We start from the raw sequence: 21,801 nt of genomic DNA, 5'->3' as shown, positions 1-21,801 counted from the left end.
GCTGCAGGTGCACTTCGAGATTATCACTGGCTGAAAGGATTACCGAAGGATCCTCTTTCTCCGTCTGCTACGCAGAGCATGATGAAGAAGATCGAATCAACGGGAGGACTGGGTATCGCTCCGGGAAGAGGCTGACAACCGGTTGCACCACAGGTGGTTCATGCGCACAGTTCCCGATCGTCAGACAGTGTGCGTACTGTGTCACAATAGTTGAACATCCCGTGGTCCACTGTACTGAAGGTGCTTCAAACCATTCTCAAATGGTATCCGTACGAGATCCATATCGCACAGCAGCTTACACCACAGGACGTAAAACGACTTGTTGACTTCACTCTCTATTTACTGTGAGGGATTGAAGTTGACGAGGGCTGGCCCTGGACCATCCTATGGACAGACGAAGCTCATTTTTCTCTAACAGGCGAGGTGAACACACAGAATTGATGACAGTGGGGATCTTCACCTCCAGTCACTGTGCATGAAATTCCTGTGTATGGTGAACGTGTCACTGTATGATGTGACTTCACAGCTAGGTTCATCATTGGCCCATTCTTTTCTGAACAGATTGGCGCTCTAGGACCAAAGACGTGCAGGGTGGCTGGGCAGCGTTACTGCGATATGCTTTGACAGCACGTCATACCCCCCCCCCCCCACCCCTACAGGAGAGAGACGCATTGAAAAGTTTTCATACAAGATGGGGCCCCACCGCATATCGCTCGTGAAGTTCACCTGCTTCTCCGAAATCACATTTGGAAACGATCGAATTATCACCCGATCGTTTCCAAATGCTTGGCCGGTACGACCACCTGATCTGACTCCCTGTGATTTCTGGCTGTGAGGCTGCCTGAAGGACAGGGTTTATCAGGGGACACAATCACACATGTGCTGATCTGAAGAGCAGAGAGATAGCCAACATATCTAAAGACGTGCTTCGTTCTGCTGTGCAGAATGCAATCCTGCGCTTTCAGACTCTTCTGGACACTGATGGGCGACATGTTGAGCCCCTTTTGTAGCAGTAATGGTTCTGGTATGCAATGGTGCCGTAGCAGCACATTAAAAGTGTTTCAGCTGAATTGATTCTGCATTATTTTTCTTCCCTATCTCCTTGACATAAACACTACCAAGTTTGATACTCGTACGGTAATTAGTTTCCGTATTATAAGGTGTTAAATAGGGGAAGTTTAATTATAACCACTCGGTACTTCGACTGAGCACACCACGCTATCCAGCAACGACTCACAAAGCACTAGTACAGCTTCAGTTCTGCCGGTGCCTCTCCTGTACGACTTCTGCAACTTCGTTACACTGCTCATGTGCACTTTCACAAACGTCTCTTTACAACTATTACATATGATTAAATTTTCATGAGACATATATTAACAAGTTCGAATGAACATAAAATGAATTCAATTTATTTAAGTTTGAGATTCGCGTTAATAAGTGTAATTCACCTGTAAACATTGTTTTTGTGCGCAAAACAGAGTGCTGTGGGCGGCGCTGGTCGGCCTGTCGTGGGTGGGCGCCGGCTTCTTGATGAGCTCCGCCTACGACGCCTACCTGCTGGAGCCCACCAAGTTCGCCGTGGACACCGCCTACCTCGACTGGGACACAGTTTTCCCGGCCGTGACAATCTGCGAGAGGAGGAACAAGTCCAGGCTCACTGAGTACACCAAACGGTAAGTGGCCCCATGCCCGGCTATGTATTCGCTCTTTTGTCTCGTACGGAGAGCACAGCTCAGGCTTCCCGTCAATTTCATTTCAAGTGGACCACAACAAAACAAACCGCCATATCCTGGAATGTATGTAAGTCAACACTATTGTTTCGCCAAGCACTTAGTGTATTTTTATTAATGAAACAACTGGTAAAGTGGCACTAAATACTCAAATATACTTGTGGAGTGCGGAGCAGACGACATGCCGTTAACCAAAACATCTATGTAACAAGAAATGTTAACCATATGAAGATGGGTATGGTAGCCCGAAACCGGTTATGGCAGTAAAATAAAAGACTCAAAATATATTTGTGGCTGGTTGCGTCATTTACTATAATTATCGGCCGCGGAGTTCACAAGATCCAACATGGATAAAATAACATTACCATTTCTGTTTTACGGAGCTCTATTGGATCCAAGGGTTCTGGATTATTAGGAGTTTACAATGTCAGAACTAAAAATGCATAAATGTATATTATGTACATCTCATTACTATGTTAGAATATAGTGCCACGTTTTCCTCCTAAGAGTGCTACCCTCGTAAAAGATTTATAGAGTTTGCAGTGAACAAGAGGTATCTTGGCAGTTCGTAAATATTTCTGCAGTGCCTAGTTTTCTTGTGATGTGTCATCCCATCCAAGTTACCCAGAGATACGGCAGAGTGCTTGTGTGCAGATCTGCTTCTGAAAAGACATTTCCCTCCTTCGATTGTAAATATAAGGGATTTCCCATTATTGGCCAATTGAGTCTACTGTGCCATTTTCGCACTGTAGTTGACGCGCCTGAACACAAGCCACCAAGCTACCTAGCGCTTATGACATGCAGTTACGCATCAAATGCTGTAAAACACTTAAAACCTAGTAGTTGAAACGACAACACTGCCCAGTGTAACCCAACCCTAATAAAATAAATCACCGTGGTACGGGCAGCCCTCTAGCAACGAGCAACACCAGCAACTGAACGTACACTTAAGTGTTGTTCTCTTTCGTGTCAATGTTGACTGCCGTTGCAAAGGCGGAATATGCTACGTCACACATTGTTAGATATGTTGCAATGACTTGTGTCCACTCATTGAAGTTACCGTGAACATGGACCAGGATGTTCATTCCACCATTCTCGGTTAGCAAGTTCGGCCTTTCCTTCTACATCTTCGAAATGAGTATGACATGGACTTTCACATCTTCCAAGATGACAACAGCTGCATCTTGACTGAGCCGCTAAATCGCCCGGTCTTAGTCCCATAGTAAATGTCTGGGACTACTTGGAACGATAGGTGAAATGTGGTAAGACACATCCCCGTAATTTGGCTGTAGCATGAGATCTAATGACAAAGAGTGACTTCCGTTGTATGTGGCACACCTAAAGAATCTTGTGGAGTTCCTTTCTCACCGAACTGAGGTCATTATGAGGGCTATAGACGATGTTACATTGTGTTAGCGTGATGTCTCCTGTTTCCTGGTGGTGAATCTCTCTCTCTCTCTCTCTCTCTCTCTCTCTCTCTCTCTTTCTCCCTGAAATAAATGTAGAAAATGAGAAGCCTGGTAGAGTGGGTAGTAACAAGTATATTTCGCATAGCAACCCATGTCCGCATCCCTTAGCGTACGGCGCCAGCCGCCGTTGAAAAGCGTCTCGCGGCGCCAAGAGGGTAGGCACGCAACACACCATCCGAGCCGTCATGGAAGCAGGCCTGCAGGGCAACGATTTCAATGTATTTGTGACATCAAGGTAAAAAGAGATCTCGGGTTTAAGTTTCATTCCCATTATTTCCAAACGCTATAGTCGACGTAGTTAAGAATATTCCAGGTGGGACAACACTACAGGTTGTCCGTTCTTATTGGGACAAGAAGGCGTTGCTTTCAGCTGTGCAAATGCCTGAATGAGATTTTCACTCTGCAGCGGAGTGTGCGCTGATATGAAACTTCCTGGCAGATTAAAACTGTGTGCCCGACCGAGACTCGAACTCGGGACCTTTGCCTTTCGCGGGCAAGTGCTCCACCAACTGAGCTACCGAAGCACGACTCACGCCCGGTACTCACAGCTTTACTTCTGCCAGTACCTCGTCTCCTACCTTCCAAACCTTACAGAAGCTCTCCTGCGAACCTGCAGAACTAGCACTCCTGAAAGAAAGGATATAGCGGAGACATGGCTTAGCCACAGCCTGGGGGATGTTTCCAGAATGAGATTTTCACTCTGCAGCGGTGTGCAAATGCCTGTTTAATAGCTGTTGCATAGAGAGCAGTACCCGTCCACACTGTGAAGACTGGTTCTCCCTGCGTCAGTGTGTCATCAAACGGGGACACTGTTGTGGTTGTTATAGTGTGGAGCGGACAGGAAATGAGCTCTATTCTTGGGAGGAAAGGGCACACATGTATTGTGTTTACGGGGCAGCGGATGTAAATGCTCACGCTGCCCAACGTTTGTACATTCGGCGGTTTACGAGTCTTCGAGTGCCAGATCCATGCACTTTTACTGGCAGTCACAGGTCCGTACGAGAGACAGGTTCACTCGACATACGTTTTCTACTAGTACGGTCTCGCAATGGTGCACGTGCATTTAAGGACTGTTTCTAAACCCGGTGTATTCATTTTGTGTTACAGGTGCGAAGCGTGACGGACGCAATCGTCAGTGCACAATATGTGCATCAGTCATTGAAGAGAAGGCGTTAGCACTGCTGGAAAACACACCCTCAACAAGCTAGCGGCGTGTTGCGTGGGAAATGGGCGTAAGGCACTTCACAATTTGGCATTTGTGGCATGAAGATGATTTGCAACCCTACCACCTTCAGAAGGACCGCACCCTTAACACAGACAGTTTTCCACGTCAAATTGATTTTTTTTTTCCAAAGGTGTGCGTTCAACTGAACTTCCTGGACTGAGTACTTGAGCTATCCTTTACAGGAAAGGATATGTTCAACAGCCACAATCAACATATGTGGGAAAGAGAAAATCCGCAGCCTGCCTTTGTTCATGGTCACGAAGATCGCTTAGCTGTCAACATTTGGGCTGGCTTGGTCGGCGATAATCTGGTCGGTCCATAAATGTTCCCCTGGTGACTGAACGCAAACGAATACTTATCCTTTTTTGCGAGAAACTTTGCCAGAGTAGTCGGAACATATTCTGCTCAATGTGCGACACCGAGTGTGGTACCAACTCGATGGCGCACCTGCACATTTCACACATGCAGTCCAAATACATTTAGATGAAACCTTTAGTGAGAACTGGATAGGGCGCAGTGAGCTGATGACATGGTCTGCTCGTTTCCCCGACTTGATACCCACTGATTTTTTTCTTCTGGGATAAACTGAAATCTGTTGTCTTTGAAACACCCATTGAGACTGATGAAGAGCAGATAGCGCGCAATTTAGCAGTCTCCGATGCAATTTCCACTTTGCTAGGAGTGTTTGAAATAGTGCGACAGTGTCGTTACAGGGTGTGCATTCAAGCAGGAGGGCGAAATTTCGAGCCCTTTTTGTAACTCTTTTCAAATAAAGGTTACAAAATTCACCCCGCCCACCAGACCTGCTACCATGACGGCACAGAATGGCATGTTGTGTGCCTACCATCTTGACGTCGCGCAACGTTGTCCAATTCCGTCTAGCCGTACACCATGGGATGCGAACATGGATTGCTATGTGAAACATGCTTCTTATGAATCAACCTACCAGCCCTCTCATTTTTTACATTTATTTGACATAGAGTCAACACCAGGAGACAGGAGGCATCACGCTAACACCGTGTAACATTTTAACTGATGACACTGAAACATCTCGAAAACTACATATCGGATCGGATCAAAGAATTTATAATTCCAATTCATTTGTCTCGGAGAGGGACATCCACTGATACCATACTCGACCGACCATCGTACCCCGTGGATGGGCGTGGGGGGGGGGGGGGCAAATTGCAGGTTACGATTCTGCGGCAAAATTTACATATGTTTTGTCTTAAGCATTTTCTTCGTTTCGCCACAGATGTAATCAGAGGAATAGAATTACTGTACAATCATAATTTACGACATGCTATTCAATGGCCCTTAACATTCAATGGCGCGTGGGACCCCACTTCCATGCTGTGAGGGTAGAACAGGTCAGTATTTCTAATTGGAAACCCCATTCGCATCGTTGCAATATATTGAACAGGGAACTACTCGACGTGCCACAGCGGCCGTGGCTACAGGCGAAAGCTACTCTACTTTCCCGATTAGAGTAAGGGTTCAAGTGCAGTACCGCCAACTTCAATACACTTAGTGATCCGCTTATCAAATGATTGTACACACGATAGAAGCATATCTGCGGAATATCAGCGCAGGCGTTTCTAAAGCGATCGATCATGTCTTCACGGCCTGTTGGCACTTGCTGGTGCACATTGTCTTATAAATATCGCCCCCCCCCCCCCCCAGAAAGAAATCCGACGACGTCAAATCCGGTGACCTAATGGCCCAATTAATATAGCCACCTTTCTCGAACCACCAACCAGGGTAAACACCGTCTAATACCTCCCGTGCCTCAGTTGCGTAATGCGTTGGGCTACCGTCATGCTGAAACCATGTACGTTGTCGAACGTCCAGGTCACCATCCTGCTGTAGTCCCTGTTCCAAAAGCGTTCGATATCTGTGTCCATTCAACATGCCAAAGATTAAATACGGCCCAATGCATTTGTTGACCATGATGTCACTCCGTACGTTAACCGATCAAGGACGTTGATGACCAGCTTGGCGTAACCAGTGCGGATTGTCTACACTCCTATAATGCATGTTACGCTGGTTAATGCTATCATGGTTTGTGAATGTAGGCTCATCGCAAAACAGTATCTCGGCAAAGAACTCGGGGGTCCTTTGTATTTGCTGACGTGCCCAATGATAAAAACTACCCGGTTATGGAAATCGGCGCTATGAACTTCTTGATGCAGTGACAAGTGGTAAGGATGATACTTATGACAATGCAGTATTGTGATAATACTATCTACGCTCATACCGGAATCGCGGTGTAATTGCCGTGCGCTTATCCGTGGCCTGTAGTGCACTGCCGATAGTACAGCTATTTCCTTAGCTTCTCCTGTAACATGTTTGCCGGAACGGTAGCTTAGCGTGTTCGGTCAGAGGGTTACTGCCCTCTGTAATTAATAATATAAAAAAACTGAGTGAATGGGGCAACGACCAACTTGAAGGGGTGTCATGAGACGCCCGCTCCGAATAAATACAACGAACTGTAACGAACAAAATGGAATAGAAAAAAAGGTTGGTAGAGCACTTTCCTGCGAAAGGCAAAGGTCCCGAGTTCGAGTCTCGGTCCGGCACACAGTTTTAATCTGCCAGGAAGTTCCATATCAGCTTACACTCCGCTGCAGAGTGGAAATTTCACTCTGGAAACGTGCCCCAGGCTGTGGCTAAACTACGTCTCTTCAATATCCTGTCTTCCAGGAGTGTTAGTTCTGCAAGGTTCGCAGGAGAGCTTCTGTGAAGTTGGGAAGGTAGGAGACGAGATATTGGCGGAAGTAGAGCTCTGAGGACGGGTCGTCAGTCGTGCTTGTGCAGCTCAGTTGGCAGAGTCTCGAGTCTCGGTCCGGCACACAGAAATTTCATTCTGTAATGCTGGCCTATCCTCGCAGAACTGACATGGGGTCCCACATTCCATTGGATATTCAAGGGCCATTGAGAAGCATGTAGTAAATTATGACCGGGTACCCATACCTGTTCCTACAATTAACAAAGAAAATGTTTTACACAAAAGATATGTCGAATTGCAGGAAAATCTGCGATTAAAAAAAAAACAGGGTTTCCCATTGAATATTTCAAAATTTCTCTCCGACACCCATGCACGGGGTGAGGTGGGTGGTCGAATGTGGTACCATTGGATGTCTCCCTCCGATACAAACAAATTGGAATTATAACTTCTTTTGGCCCGATATATAGTTTTCGAGATATTTCAATGTATTCAGTTAAAATGAACACCCTGTATCAGGAGACATTATGCTAGCGGCCTCAATGCTTTGAGGAAGAGAGTCCACAAGTTTCTTTAGGTATGTCACACTCGACTGAAGCAATCATTGATTATCAGGCTTGATGTTACAATCAAATTGCGGGGAAACGGATTTCCACATTTGAACCGCTGTTCCAAATAGTCGCAAACTATAAAGTGTATACACAAATAAAACCGACAAACTGCAGGGACGAGATCCATACTGAAAATGGAGGGAAAAAGATCCTGTGAACGTGTGTCCGGAAATACGTCGTTGCCATTATAGATGTAGCTGGCGAATGACAGTTGCTCCTTGTATGCCGCAAGCATCGTAGTGTAGGCAGCAGAATGGCCTGGAATTCATAACGGGAACAACCTGAGATGGTGTTTGTGTACAGCCAAGCAGATGGAAACGGTCGAGAGGCAGTATGGCCATACCAAAACGAGTACCCTCAAAGACACCAACCACATCACACAACATTTAAAGTCCTTTTTGGGCATTTTTGTGACCATGGGTTCTTGCAGACATGCGAACGTGCAGGGAGGTGGCTGACAGTGCGTACACTGGATTTGGATGTTTAGGTTCAACAGGATATCGAGACGAACCCTAATAGAAGTTCCAGGCAAGTGGCCATCCAACATGGGGTAATTAATGAATATTGTTTGACAACCGCTACTGTCCCTATCACTGAAACCTGGAAGTCAATGGAAGGCAGGATTCGGTTACGAATGTGGACGGGACCGTAATCAGTTACCATTGGTTGCCTTTTTCAGTTATATATAATTTGTTTTAAACCAGTAATTCCAAACTCAACAATAAATAAAAATACCACACGTTATTAATGAAGGAATAAACAACTGTGTAAATAATAGCGGTTTCAATTAGTTACAATTTAGCAAATCACCTTTAATACAGATACAGCAGGTAATGTTTCAAAGCAACCAACTGTGATCTGGGCAGAAGGCCTTGCACGCCAGTAATGGCAATAAATTAAGGATCGTTTAAAACTCGCTGCAACTTACAAATTATAGGTATTGAAATATCAAAGGGAAGTCGCCACAAACACAGCAGTAGGCATCAGACGCCAGGAATGGCAGTAAACAAGGTTTTAAGACTAACCGCTAAAATAGAAATACCAAACTAGAATTTTAAGGCAAACGACCACAATCACGGCTGATGGCCTTACATGCCAGGGACGGCGATAATATAAAAAATTTAGAAACCTGCTGTAAAACTGCAAATACAATAGCAAAAGTTAATTAAAAAAAAAAAGCAACTGATCACCAAACGGATGAAATAAGATGATGGTAAACTTTGTAACACAACCCTTAACATGCACTGAACACTACACCGCTAGATTTATTCCAGAAAGCGACCAGAACTATTAACTAGACATATATGACCTTTAACGTAGGCATTACAAGGTATTGTAATAAATAATACAATAATAAAACACAAGGACCAGTACATAACTTCCTTGCAGGTACTGAGGCAGATTATACTCGTAGAGGGCGTGGACTGAACGAGCATTACACTGAACTACTGGCCATTAGATCTCCCTTTAGAACACACGTCTTACATGTACCAAGAGGCTACAGACGGTGCTCCAGTATTCGACCTCTGAGAAGATCCGGCAACAAACACTTTCCTGGGAGATGAGATAGGCAGCCAAGAGTTGCATTCTCTTCTCAAGATGGTAACTCAGACTAGTGGCAGTCTAACGAATGACTAATGATAATCTTGCTGAAGCTACCTGACGTCCGATAAACCAGGTGCAACGATGGAACAATACCCCAACGCCGGAACCGGCTGTCTGCACTAGGTCCCTAGAATACTGTGGTTAGAGCGTCCGGGACGAGAAAGGAATCATTACCACCAGAGCAGAATAATCACCAATCGGCCTACAATCAAGAAGGCTGTCAAAACTACGCGTCTTACCGGACAGCAGCGGCAAGGCGAGGAAACGAACACTGCCGTAGTAATAAGAAGTTGAGGAAAGCTAATCGGATTCACCTTCCTCAAGCACTCCATTTGCTGCTCTTCGCCTCGGCGACACTACGAGCAGCAACACGAACCAAATCACTGGAGAATCGCGAGATATCGCAATGGTGGAGGATTCTCTACTCGGATTGAAATGCACTCATCAGAAAGCTTGCTGGATCCGTTTTACAACGAGGCCGTGCACCCTCGTGACCACAGCCCTTCCATCTGGCAGTCCATGCGTGCCGCCAGCGGTCCCGACGTGTTCCCACACTGCGCAGACCTGGCTCTTCCTCGGTCCCCAACCAAACTGGCCCATTCACACGACCCGGAAAAACAACAACGTCGCCCATAAGATAGGGCAACAGTAACTACAGTTACCGATAGCCAACACTTGCGAAACCGAGTAGTGCCACTCAACACGAGAAGAAGACGTACAAGGGCAACCACGCCTACCAAACATTACCGTCTGGCCTCCAACAGAGGGTGGAAACCTACCAACAGCACAGCAACAATGTGAGCCACCGCATGGCTCAGCCACCTGCAGCAAAGTAAAAACACACGCCAAGTGGTTAGAAGAACTTTCATACATCAGTGCCATCTACTGTGGCAATGATGCAACATAGGTTGCTGCGTGGGGTAGCGGTCTAGGGCGTCTTGTCACAGCCCGGGCGGCTCCCCCCGTCGAAGGTTCGAGTCCTCCCACGGACATGGGTGTGTGTGTTGTCCTTAGCGTAAGTTAGTTTAAGTTAGATTAAGTAGAGTGTAACCTCAGGGACCGATGGCCTCAGCAGTTTGGCCCCTTAAGACCTTACCACAAATTTCCAAACATAGGTTTCGTTCCTGCAGTTTGTCGGTTTTATTAGTGTTCACCCTGTACATTGAACCGCCATTTATTTTCAAAGAATATTCTTAAGAATTTATTTTATTTACTAGGGATTCATCAATAACATTAACACATTAATCACACTATGTAAACATGGAAGTAGTTGCCAGGGAGTGAATGATGAAATCATAACCAAATTCCTTTTAACAAATGAAAATTTTATTCACTTTAATAGTGTCTAAAAGCATTTTTTTTAAAGAAACAGATTTAAAATTATAATCAGAAAGCACCCTATAAATATCAAAGTTACAATTTATTCAGAGGCAGAAAGAAACAAGTTTTGGCTGTATGAGCTTTCGGGCAGAGAACCTTGCCGCTCCCTTTTGACACGGCCGTAGTTACGACCGCTCACAACAGCCTCTGAAAGTTTACACTGGTGCAAATCTGCAACACACCAGATAACTTTAAACTAAGAGCTTTAACAATTTACACAAGCACACAAACTATGCACCCCCCCCCCCCCCCCCCTGTAGGAGGGTTGGAATTGGTACAAAACACTAACATTTAAAATATTAACCTTGCCACCGAAGGTGCAACTTGATTTTAACTTCTAAAAAAAGTCTTATGGTGAAAGGGTGGCAACTTTATATACTAAAATGATCATTTAAATAAAGTCCCATGAAATGCAATATTATAATTGTATAAGTGATTGTGCAAGGAAAAGGATGCTGGTAGACCTCCTTAATTCATATAGTCTTATGCAAACCGTATTCTTTCCAACGAGAGTGCAAGGGAACAGTAGAACAACCACAGACAACATTTTTGTTCATTCCTCATTACTAGAAGGGCATTCTGTTAGCAAAAAGGTGAATGGCCTTTCAGATCATGATGCACAAGTTTTAACTCTAAAAGATTTTTGTGCTGCAACACATGTTAAATATAGTTATCAACTTTTTAGGAAAGCTGATCGGGTTGCTGTAGAGACCTTTGTAAACCTTATCAAGGAACAAGAGTGGCAAGATGTTTATAGTGCTGATACAGTAGACGATAAATATAATGCTTTCCTCAAGACTTTTCTCATGCTCTTTGAAAGTTGCTTTCCGTTAGAACGTTCAAAACAGGGTACTAGCACAAACAGGCAGCCTGGGTGGCTGACTAGAGGTATAAGAATATCTTGCAGAACAAAGTGGCAATTATATCAAAACGTTAGAAACAGTCAAAATCTAAATGCAGCAGCCCATTACAAACAGTATTGTAAGGTGCTTAAAAAAGTTATTAGGAAGGCAAAAAGTATGTGGTATGCAGATAGAATAGCTAAGTCTCAGGATAAAATTAAAACCATATGGTCAATCGCAAAGGAAGTGACTGGTCTACAGAGACAGGTCGAGGATATAGAATCAGTGCGTAGTGGGAATGTCCGTGTTACTGATAAGTTGCATATATGTACAGTATTTAATAATCACTTTCTGAATGTAGCAGGTGAACTAAACAGAAACCTAGTGCCAACAGGGAATCATATAGCGCTTGTAGAAAAAAGTGTTCCGAGACTTATCTGAAATTCTCCTCCATGATACTGACAAGAGGTAGATTGAGTTAATAATTAAATCACTAATGACGGGCTATCCAGCAGAATACGGAAGTATTGTTCTACACTCCTGGAAATTGAAATAAGAACACCGTGAATTCATTGTCCCAGGAAGGGGAAACTTTATTGACACATTCCTGGGGTCAGATACATCACATGATCACACTGACAGAACCACAGGCACATAGACACAGGCAACAGAGCATGCACAATGTCGGCACTAGTACAGTCTATATCCACCTTTCGCAGCAATGCAGGCTGCTATTCTCCCATGGAGACGATCGTAGAGATGCTGGATGTAGTCCTGTGGAACGGCTTGCCATGCCATTTCCACCTGGCGCCTCAGTTGGACCAGCGTTCGTGCTGGACGTGCAGACCGCGTGACACGACGCTTCATCCAGTCCCAAACATGCTCAATGGGGGACAGATCCGGAGATCTTGCTGGGCAGGGTAGTTGACTTACACCTTCTAGAGCACGTTGGGTGGCACGGGATACATGCGGACGTGCATTGTCCTGTTGGAACAGCAATTTCCCTTGCCGGTCTAGGAATGGTAGAACGATGGGTTCGATGACAGTTTGGATGTACCGTGCACTATTCAGTGTCCCCTCGACGATCACCAGTGGTGTACGGCCAGTGTAGGAGATCGCTCCCCACACCATGATGCCGGGTGTTGGCCCTGTGTGCCTCGGTCGTATGCAGTCCTGATTGTGGCGCTCACCTGCACGGCGCCAAACACGCATACGACCATCATTGGCACCAAGGCAGAAGCGACTCTCATCGCTGAAGACGACACGTCTCCATTCGTCCCTCCATTCACGCCTGTCGCGACACCACTGGAGGCGGGCTGCACGATGTTGGGGCGTGAGCGGAAGACGGCCTAACGGTGTGCGGGACCGTAGCCCAGCTTCATGGAGACGGTTGCGAATGGTCCTCGCCGATACCCCAGGAGCAACAGTGTCCCTAATTTGCTGGGAAGTGGCGGTGCGGTCCCCTACGGCACTGCGTAGGATCCTACGGTCTTGGCGTGCATCCGTGCGTCGCTGCGGTCCGGTCCCAGGTCGACGGGCACGTGCACCTTCCGCCAACCACTGGCGACAACATCGATGTATTGTGGAGATCTCACGCCCCACGTGTTGATCAATTCGGCGGTACGTCCACCCGGCCTCCCGCATGCCCACTATACGCCCTCGCTCAAAGTCCGTCAATTGCACATACGGTTCACGTCCACGCTGTCGCGGCATGCTACCAGTGTTAAAGACTGCGATGGAGCTCCGTATGTCACGGCAAACTGGCTGACACTGACGGCGGAGGTGCACAAATGCTGCGCAGCTAGCGCCATTCGACGGCCAACACCGCGGTTCCTGGTGTGTCCGCTGTGCCGTGCGTGTGATCATTGCTTGTACAGCCCTCTCGCAGTGTCCGGAGCAAGTATGGTGGGTCTGACACACCGGTGTCAATGTGTTCTTTTTTCCATTTCCAGGAGTGTATGTATGTTAGCCCAGTACTTAGCCATTTCTGTAACTTTTCCTTTAGGAGTGGTCAGTTTCCTGACCGATTAAAGTACTCGGTAGTGAAGCCACTTTATAAAAAGGGAGACAGTGATAATGTTGACAATTATAGACCTATTTCTATGCCATCGGTGTTTGCTAAAGTTATCGAGAAGGTTGTATATACAAGGTTACTGGAGCATTTAAATTCACATAATTTGCTGTCACATGTACAGTTTGGTTTTAGAAATGGTTTAACAACTGAAAATGCTATATTCTCTTTTCTCTGTGAGGTTTTGGACGGATTAAATAAAAGGTTGCGAACGCTGGTGTTTTCTTTGATTTAACGAAGGCTTTTGACTGTGTTGACCACAAAATATTACTGCAGAAATTGGACCATTATGGAGTAAGGGGAGTAGCTTACAATTAGTTCATCTCTTACTTTAAGAATACAAAGCAGAAGGTAATTCTCCGCAATATTGAGAGTGGTAGTGATGTTCAGTCCCAATGGGGCACTGTTAAGTGGGGCGTTCCCCAAGGGTCGGTGCTGGGGCCACTGCTGTTTCTTATTTATATAAATGATATGCCTTCTAGTACTACAGGTGATTCAAAAATATTTCTGTTAGCTGATGACACCAGCTTGATAGTGAAGGATCTTGTGTGTAATATTGAAACAGTAACAAATAATGTAGTTCATGAAATAAGTTTGTGGCTTGTGGAAAATAATTTGATGCTAAATCACAGTAAGACTCAGTTTTTACAGTTTCTAACTCACAATTCGACAAGAACCGATATTTTGACCAGACAGAGTGGGCATATTATAAGCGAAACGGAACAGTTCAAGTTCCTAGGCGATCGGATAGATAGTAAGCTGTTGTGGAAAGCCCATGTTCAGGATCTTGTTCAGAAACTAAATGCTGCTTTATTTACCATTAGAACAGTATCTCAAGTAAGTGACAGTTCAACATGAAAAGTAGTCTATTTCGCATATTTTCATACGCGTATGTCATATGGTATTATTTTCTGGGGTAATTCTTCTGATTCAAAAAGGGTATTTTTGGCTCAAAAACGGGCTGTTCGAGCTGTATGTGGTGTAAGTTCGAGAACCTCTTGTCGATCCCTATTCAATAGTCTGGGAATTCTGACATTGCCGTCACAGTATATATTTTCTTTAATGTCGTTTGTTGTTAGCAACATTAGCTTATTCCCAAGAGTTAGCAGCTTTCACTCAGTTAATACCAGACAGAAATCAAATATGCACGTGGAATGCACTTCCTTGACTCTTGTGCAGAAAGGAGTGCACTATTCTGCTGCATCCATTTTCAATAAGCTACCACAAGAACTCAAAAATCTTAGCAGTAGCCCAAACACTTTTAAGTCTAAACTGAAGAGTTTCCTCATGGCTCACTCCTTCTATTCTGTAGAGGAGCTCCTGGAAGAGCTGAAAAATTAAGCAAATTCCTGTGTTGCATTCTTGATTTTCTTTATATAAACTTACGAATTGTCGCCTGAATACGTTTCGTATATTCCATTTTATCTGTTTCTACTATCGTGTTATAATTTCATGTATTAACTCGTTCCATGACCATGGTGACTTCTCCTTCATTTGGTCTCACGGAACAATAAATAAATAAATAAATAATAAAATTCTACAAGGTAGGCCAAACAATAGTTAAGATGCTCTACAGTACACATATACCGCCTCTTAAGATCATATGCAATAATATTCAGGTATTCAGGTATTAGGCCGTTACACTCCAAGCAATAAATTCGTTAACACACCAAATCCGACAAACATGACAGAGGCAGCTTCTAACGTGCGGTAGATTGATAGGGAGATTACCGAACAACCCGAACTGCAGGTTGCTCTAACCCGCCCCTACACCACAAGGGAAAACGGACCACCCAATATAAACAACCACCTTCCCGCGGGTGGGCAATCGGAGAAGAATGGTGGGACGACCCCAAAGCAAAACGGCTGGTGACCTCACCAAGAAAACAAGCAGAATTTAACAAGAGTAAAACAAACAAGATATCACCAATAACTTAACTTCTAATAAACTGCGATTCTCAAGAAGACCTGGCGCAGCATCCCCAAATCGCTCTCCCGAACCGTCCATTGCCAGCCGCTTCAACGGACGCAGGAAGGCGCGCCGATCTCCCGTATCACGGCGTCGCAGCTCGCACCGGCCAGACCGATGTCGTGGGTTGACTCCTGTTGCTCTCGTGTCCACCGCGAAGTCACTACCCCTCGCTATACGCCCACTGGACTTACGTGGCGACCTCACATGCGCCGACACTCAGGACGGACAAGTCATCTTGTGTCTCAGTGCGCGACCGACCAACCGATCGATACAACCGCCAATGACCATTGCCTGAGCAAACTCGAGCAGACTGGCGGCCTAACGTGCAGACTCAGATGCAGGAACTAAGCCCCGACCAGGCGACCACTCGCTGGAGTGGAAAGACTCTCATTTTGCCGGCTTTAAAGGTTGATCCGAACGACAGACATACTAGCACTCCGAACGGCGGACAGACACTAACTGACTAACACATGCGGACGAGAGACAGACAAGCAAGCTGGGGACGAGAGACTGACCCAGACTGACCCCTGGCGAGCTCATAGCGCCCCTTAAATGCACGTGAACAGGCAACCTTTCCCCCTTCCCACAAGAGGGAGACACCAAAGCTGCGATTGCCACAGCGGTGCCACCGCCAGAAACGGAGGGCGACTGCTTCACACAACGCGCTGCGGCGCGCTCTTCAAAACAGCAACTTTTACCACGGCTCATACATACTACTGTTAATTTCTTGCCCTCCCCTCTAAAGACAAAGCGTGCTGTTCTTACCTATTATGGAATAAGTGAGTTTACAGCCAAATAGTAAGTGAACTGTGGGTTGGCAGGAGGAATTCTTATTGGAGTGAAAGCCGAGAAGAACAGGACAACGATGTGCCAACCCGATGCCTCTCCTGCCACATTCAAACAATAGCACACGGCAGGGGATGACACAGTGGCCATTTTTATCACACTGACTTTTGCGCTATGTCGTTATTGTTTTGTTTATTTCACACTGTGGGAATCTAACTCGCAGTGTACACGACACCGAGTGTTAGTGTGGATGACTGCAGCAGTAGTTTGTCGGCAGGACGTTCGGCGCTCGGCACAGCTGGCAAATTGACCTGCTGCTGGAGACGCTGGCCTACGACTCTCCAAGCGAGCTGGCGCCCTCCTTCTGCCGCCGCGCCAGCTGTCCCACAGACAACTTCTCCGCCATCGTTGCACAGGTAATCAGCGCCTCAGAGACACTTCCGTTCGCTAAAACAGATAAGCTTCCGCATCTGTAAGAATCTGTGTAAACTTTCTACAGTTCTCTACCAGTAGCGAGACTTTTGTTAGTTTGCGCGCACTTGGAGACTGTGAGGTAGTGGGCGAGTTGTGGCGCCCTGAAAATATTCTTAGTTCGGAGTTGGCGTGGCCGCAGGGGCAGCTCGGCAAGCCAGGGCTCGTCAGCAACCGCGTGGTGCCGAACATTACCCAGAGCAAGAGGGGTAGCCCCAGTGCATGATCCACGCCGAATGTGTGGCTGTGTCGAGGTCTGTGCTTTGTGTCGATGAAGGAGATTTGTATAGCAGGAGTGTCAAAAAAAAGCGGACTTTGTGAAACCATAATGGCAGACATTTCACAGTTACTGTAGAAATTAATAATAGCCAGAGGACTCATGATACCTTGAAAAGAAACCTGTACATTACCATTATTTCCATGAAGATTCTGATGGTGTAATCAGATTCTCAGTATCTGTATTTGTTTAAAGTTTAGTATCTGACTGTAAATTATACGAGTAACACCCAGCAACGAACTTCCAAAATGTAAACGGTTCATCCGATTTTGTCCAGCAACGTGTCTTTAAAAAGCTGTTAGTGTAAACCTGTCTTGGTCTGAATTACAGGCATGTAATGTGAATAGTACAAGAGTTATTGGAGGTCAAAGTGGCCGATTACTACCGATCGCGTCAGGCCATAAGTACTCCACAGTTACACGAAAAAACGGTAGCAGCATGCTTATAAATATATATTTATTCGCCTATGTCTTTATATCCGATGCATACTATCCATGAAGAAATTGGTCAAATATTTACTGTGTTTTAGAAAGCACAGAGACATTAGCCTACTGGCCTACTTTTGCTTCTGTTTCTTTGGTATATGTTTATTTAATTTGTTTATGGATTTGATAATGAGTGTTAGCGCGTGTTTATGGTCCATCTGTGGGAATATTTATTTAATTTTAGTTATTTAAATGTAAATCCAGTATTTCTTATGTGTTTCAATACGATTGTGAGTGTGCTTTGGCTTGGAGACATGGCGGGAGGGCTCTAGCCAACCACAGCGCTCGTTACTACGGTAGGCGACTACTGAAGTCAATGGACGGACTGTATGGGAGTAGGGAAGGAGCATCGGGCCGGAGAGGACACGAGGGGAGAGCTGGACGGGAAGGCACGACGGACGGTCGCAGGAAACATACTTGGAGAGTGTTGAGCAGTTTGCGCGTGGTTGCAGGAGATAGAAATATTTCGTAACGCCCACTTGTGCACGTGTGAGATTTTAGTGGCTTCTGCAGTGAAGACGTACTATGCGATTAGAAGTGAATATCTCGCGAGCTATGATGTCGCTCATAACTAATTACGTGAAGTAAGAACCTATTGTTTCCCTGTTATTCAACTTATATTTTATTTAATTGCTGGACGAACGACACCAATATGTGTTTGACAGGGTTAAAGGGCATTCTTAAAGATACTTCTGCTATCGTACTCATCACTGAAAGTCGTTAAAACAGTAGCTGCAGATTTTATTTAATTGCAATCTTTCATTTATGAACTTCTATGTTATATTTAAAATTCGCAATTGCCGAGTGATAGGAAAGTTCGACCATTCGATTCATGTGCATATTCAAACTATATACTGTAGTAATAAATCAAAAGCACCAGTTTGCTTTTGTTCTACAATATTGTTTTTATTGCTAACAAGGCCATCTTCAGACATTTATGACTGAAGATGGCCTTGTAAGCCGAAAACCGGTTAGCAATAAAAATAATATTGTAGAACAAAAGCAAACTGGTGCTTTTCATTTATTATTATAATGTTGTTCTACCAAGAACCGACGGAAGATTCTGTTAATATATACTGTAGATTCAGCAGTATTTGGCTTGTAATGCGTCAACTGCGTATCCCAGCCCATAGAGAACGAAACCAGCCAAAACGTTTAATATTTCGGCTCTGAGGGTACGTAGTTGAGAGCCATTAATTTTATTAGGAATCCCGCAAGAGTACTGCCACACAAAAGTAGTTGGGAGCTACTGTACGACGTGATGGCTGGGTGTTGTGTGCTGTCCTTAGGTTAGTTAGGTTTAAGTAGTTCTAAGTTCTAGGGGACTTATGACCACAGCAGTTGAGTCCCATAGTGCTCAGAGCCATTTGAACCATTTTTTTTAGCTACTGTACGACTCGGACCACTCGTCGGATCTTGGAGCAGAGCATGGTGATGTTACTTTTATTATGGCGGTAATAAATAATTAATGTTCGGAACGGGACAGAAGAGGCCCTTCCATGTTTTTCTTGAAACAGTTCATGCAGGAGCCGATTTACAGTCGTGAATACCGCAGTGTGCTAAGCATGACATTCACATCGAACTGTGAACTGAAACACGAGGATTATTCATAAAAGTATTTTGTTGTGCGATGTACGTCGATTGCAGACTTATTATCGTGATAGCTGAAGTAGCTCCCCATGAGCCATGTAGCTTGCCAAGATGAGTTGGCTTGCACGTCATAATGATAGCCATATCTTAGGTGCAAGCACAATGTAGGGGTATCTGTGGAGAGGTCAGACTAACGTAAGGCTCCTAAATAGCAGCAGTATCCCATTCAGTAGTTTCAAGGGCAACAGTTTGAATGATTGACTGGGAAACTATAGTTGTTATTTCTCCTAAAGGAATTCCGTTCCGATGTATAGTTAAATGATGACATACTTTTTACAACGTTTTCAGAAGACACAGCACTCTCACGTTCAGTGCTTTGGGCAGGAATTACTCAGGTAGATGTCATCATCAGGGAAAACAAAACTGGCATTCTACAGGTCGGAGCATGGACTGTTATATCCCTTAACTGGCCAGGCAGGTTACAGAACTTATAAAGTGACATGGATGGATATAGTGATGGATAGATATAGCGGAAATTAGAGAAATGCAGTAGCAGGAGGAACTGGACTTCTGGTCAGCTCTCTCTCTCTCTCTCTCTCTCTCTCTCTCTCTCTCTCCCTCTCCCTCTCTCACACGTGGCGGCCTTGCTGCCGGGTGCAAATATTTTTATGCGACGCCACTTGGGCGACTTGTATGTCAGTTATGATGAAATGATGATGAGAATACAACACCCTATCCCCGAGTGGAGAAAATCTCCTATTCGGTCAGGAATTGGACCTGGGCCTCTTCAGTCAGAATTCTATCACTATGACTCTGCAGCTACTGAGACAGACTTCTGGTTAACTGAACCCAAGGTTATAAATACAAAATGAAATAGAGGGGTTGGGAATAGGACTAATACTGAATAAGAAAATAGGAATGTGGGTTATAATGAAGAGCAGAGTGGACACATCAGTGAAGCCAAGATATAAACGTACCCAACACCCACCACAGTGGCAGAATGTTATATGTCAACTATGTCCATAGACGATGAAGAGATTCAAAAAATACATGATGAGATAAAAGATTGTTATGTAGACGAGGTGTGTTAACAGGCACGGGACTCCACTACCCACTGCCGGATGCGAACATGCGTTCTCTGCTGGGCGAGTGTATGATGATGGAGGAGGTGTGTTCACGAATGATTTCTGACGACAGATAAACAACATTGGTTGTGGGCCCTCTGGGCGAGGTTTGCTTCCGCTCGTGATATTCTCGGCAGCGACCGAGGTGGCCGACGGACACTCAGACGCGCCCCTTTTGCAGCGACTGCAGCTGCTATGCGCCGCTGCGGTCTTGCTGGGTCGTACTGCGGAGGCTGGAACCACGCGCCGCGGGCCTCTGTTGATGGCTGATGGGGCCAGTGACGGCGGCGGTGGGACATGTCAGCGCCCTGTCTCTTCGATCATCCATGGCTGCGGCTGTCTGGTGTTGGCGGAGGAGAAGAAAATTTAATTATGTTGGGGAACTGGAACTCGATAGGAGGAAAAAGAACGAAAATAGTAGAAGAACGTAGAGTGGGGGAAACAATTGAGGGGGAAGCTGCCTTAGGAATTTTGCACGGAGAATAATATTTAAGCAGCGATAACATTTGATAATCATGTTAGGAGATCTGGAGATCTTGGAAGGTATCAGATTGACTATATAGTGATAAGACAGAGATTTCGAAATCAGATTTAAGGCATTTCCAGAGGCAGTTGCGGACTCTGGACATAACTTTTGGTAACAAAGTGCAGATTAAAACTGAAGACACTGCGAAACGGTCGGAAATGAAGGAGATAGATGTACTGAAAGAACCGGTAGTTAGCCGGCCGCGGTGGTCTAGCGGTTCTAGGCGCTCAGTCCGGAACCGCGCGACTGCTACGGTCGCAGGTTCGAATCCTGCCTCGGGCATGGATGTGTGTGATGTCCTTAGGTTAGTTAGGTTTAAGTAGTTCTAAGTTCTAGGGGACTGATGATCATAGATGTTAAGTCCCATAGTGCTCAGAGCCATTTGAACCATTTGAAGAACCGGTAGTTGATGACAATTTCAAAGGAAGAATTAGCTAACACTTTTCGGAAAGCGGGGAAAAGAGTGCAACAGAAGATGAGTGGGTAGTTTGCGAGATAAAACAGTGAAGGCAGCAGAGGATCAAAGAGGCAAAGAGACAAGGTCTAGTAGACGTCCTTAGATAACAAAGGGGACACTAAAAGTAATTAACGAAAGTAGTGCATAAAAAATTCTCAAATGAAGCAAGCGAAAAGGAATATAAACGTCTAAAAAATGATGTCGACAGAAAGCGCAAACTGCTTAAGCAGAAATAGCTACAGCACAGATGTAAAACTGTGGAAGAACGCATAACTACGAGAAACATAGATACTGGCTGTAGGAAAATTAAAGAGATCTTTGAAGAAAAGAGAAGCGCCTACGTGAACATCAAGATCTCGGATGGCAAGCCAGTATTGACAAGGAAATGGGACATGAAAGGTCGAAGGAATATATAGATGGCCCATGCAAGAGAAAAGAATCTGAAAGCAATAGCA

At 45.2% G+C, this 21,801-nt stretch overlaps 1 protein-coding gene across 1 annotated transcript in view; it reads left to right on the top strand.

Annotated features, from left to right (window-relative positions):
- LOC124594466 overlaps positions 1–21,801 on the top strand; it is a 155,699-nt gene that overhangs the window by 2,413 nt on the left and 131,485 nt on the right. The window contains exons 2-3 of the mRNA XM_047132845.1: positions 1,479–1,673; positions 16,694–16,832. Of these exons, the coding sequence (XP_046988801.1) occupies positions 1,479–1,673; positions 16,694–16,832 (334 nt within the window). The remainder of the gene's footprint in view (positions 1–1,478; positions 1,674–16,693; positions 16,833–21,801) is intronic.

Source organism: Schistocerca americana, chromosome 1 (assembly GCF_021461395.2).
Source record: "Schistocerca americana isolate TAMUIC-IGC-003095 chromosome 1, iqSchAmer2.1, whole genome shotgun sequence".
Classification (NCBI taxonomy): Eukaryota; Metazoa; Arthropoda; class Insecta; order Orthoptera; family Acrididae; genus Schistocerca; species Schistocerca americana.
The sequence above is the reverse complement of the archived record's forward strand: the minus strand, read 5'-3'. Positions and strand labels throughout refer to the sequence as shown.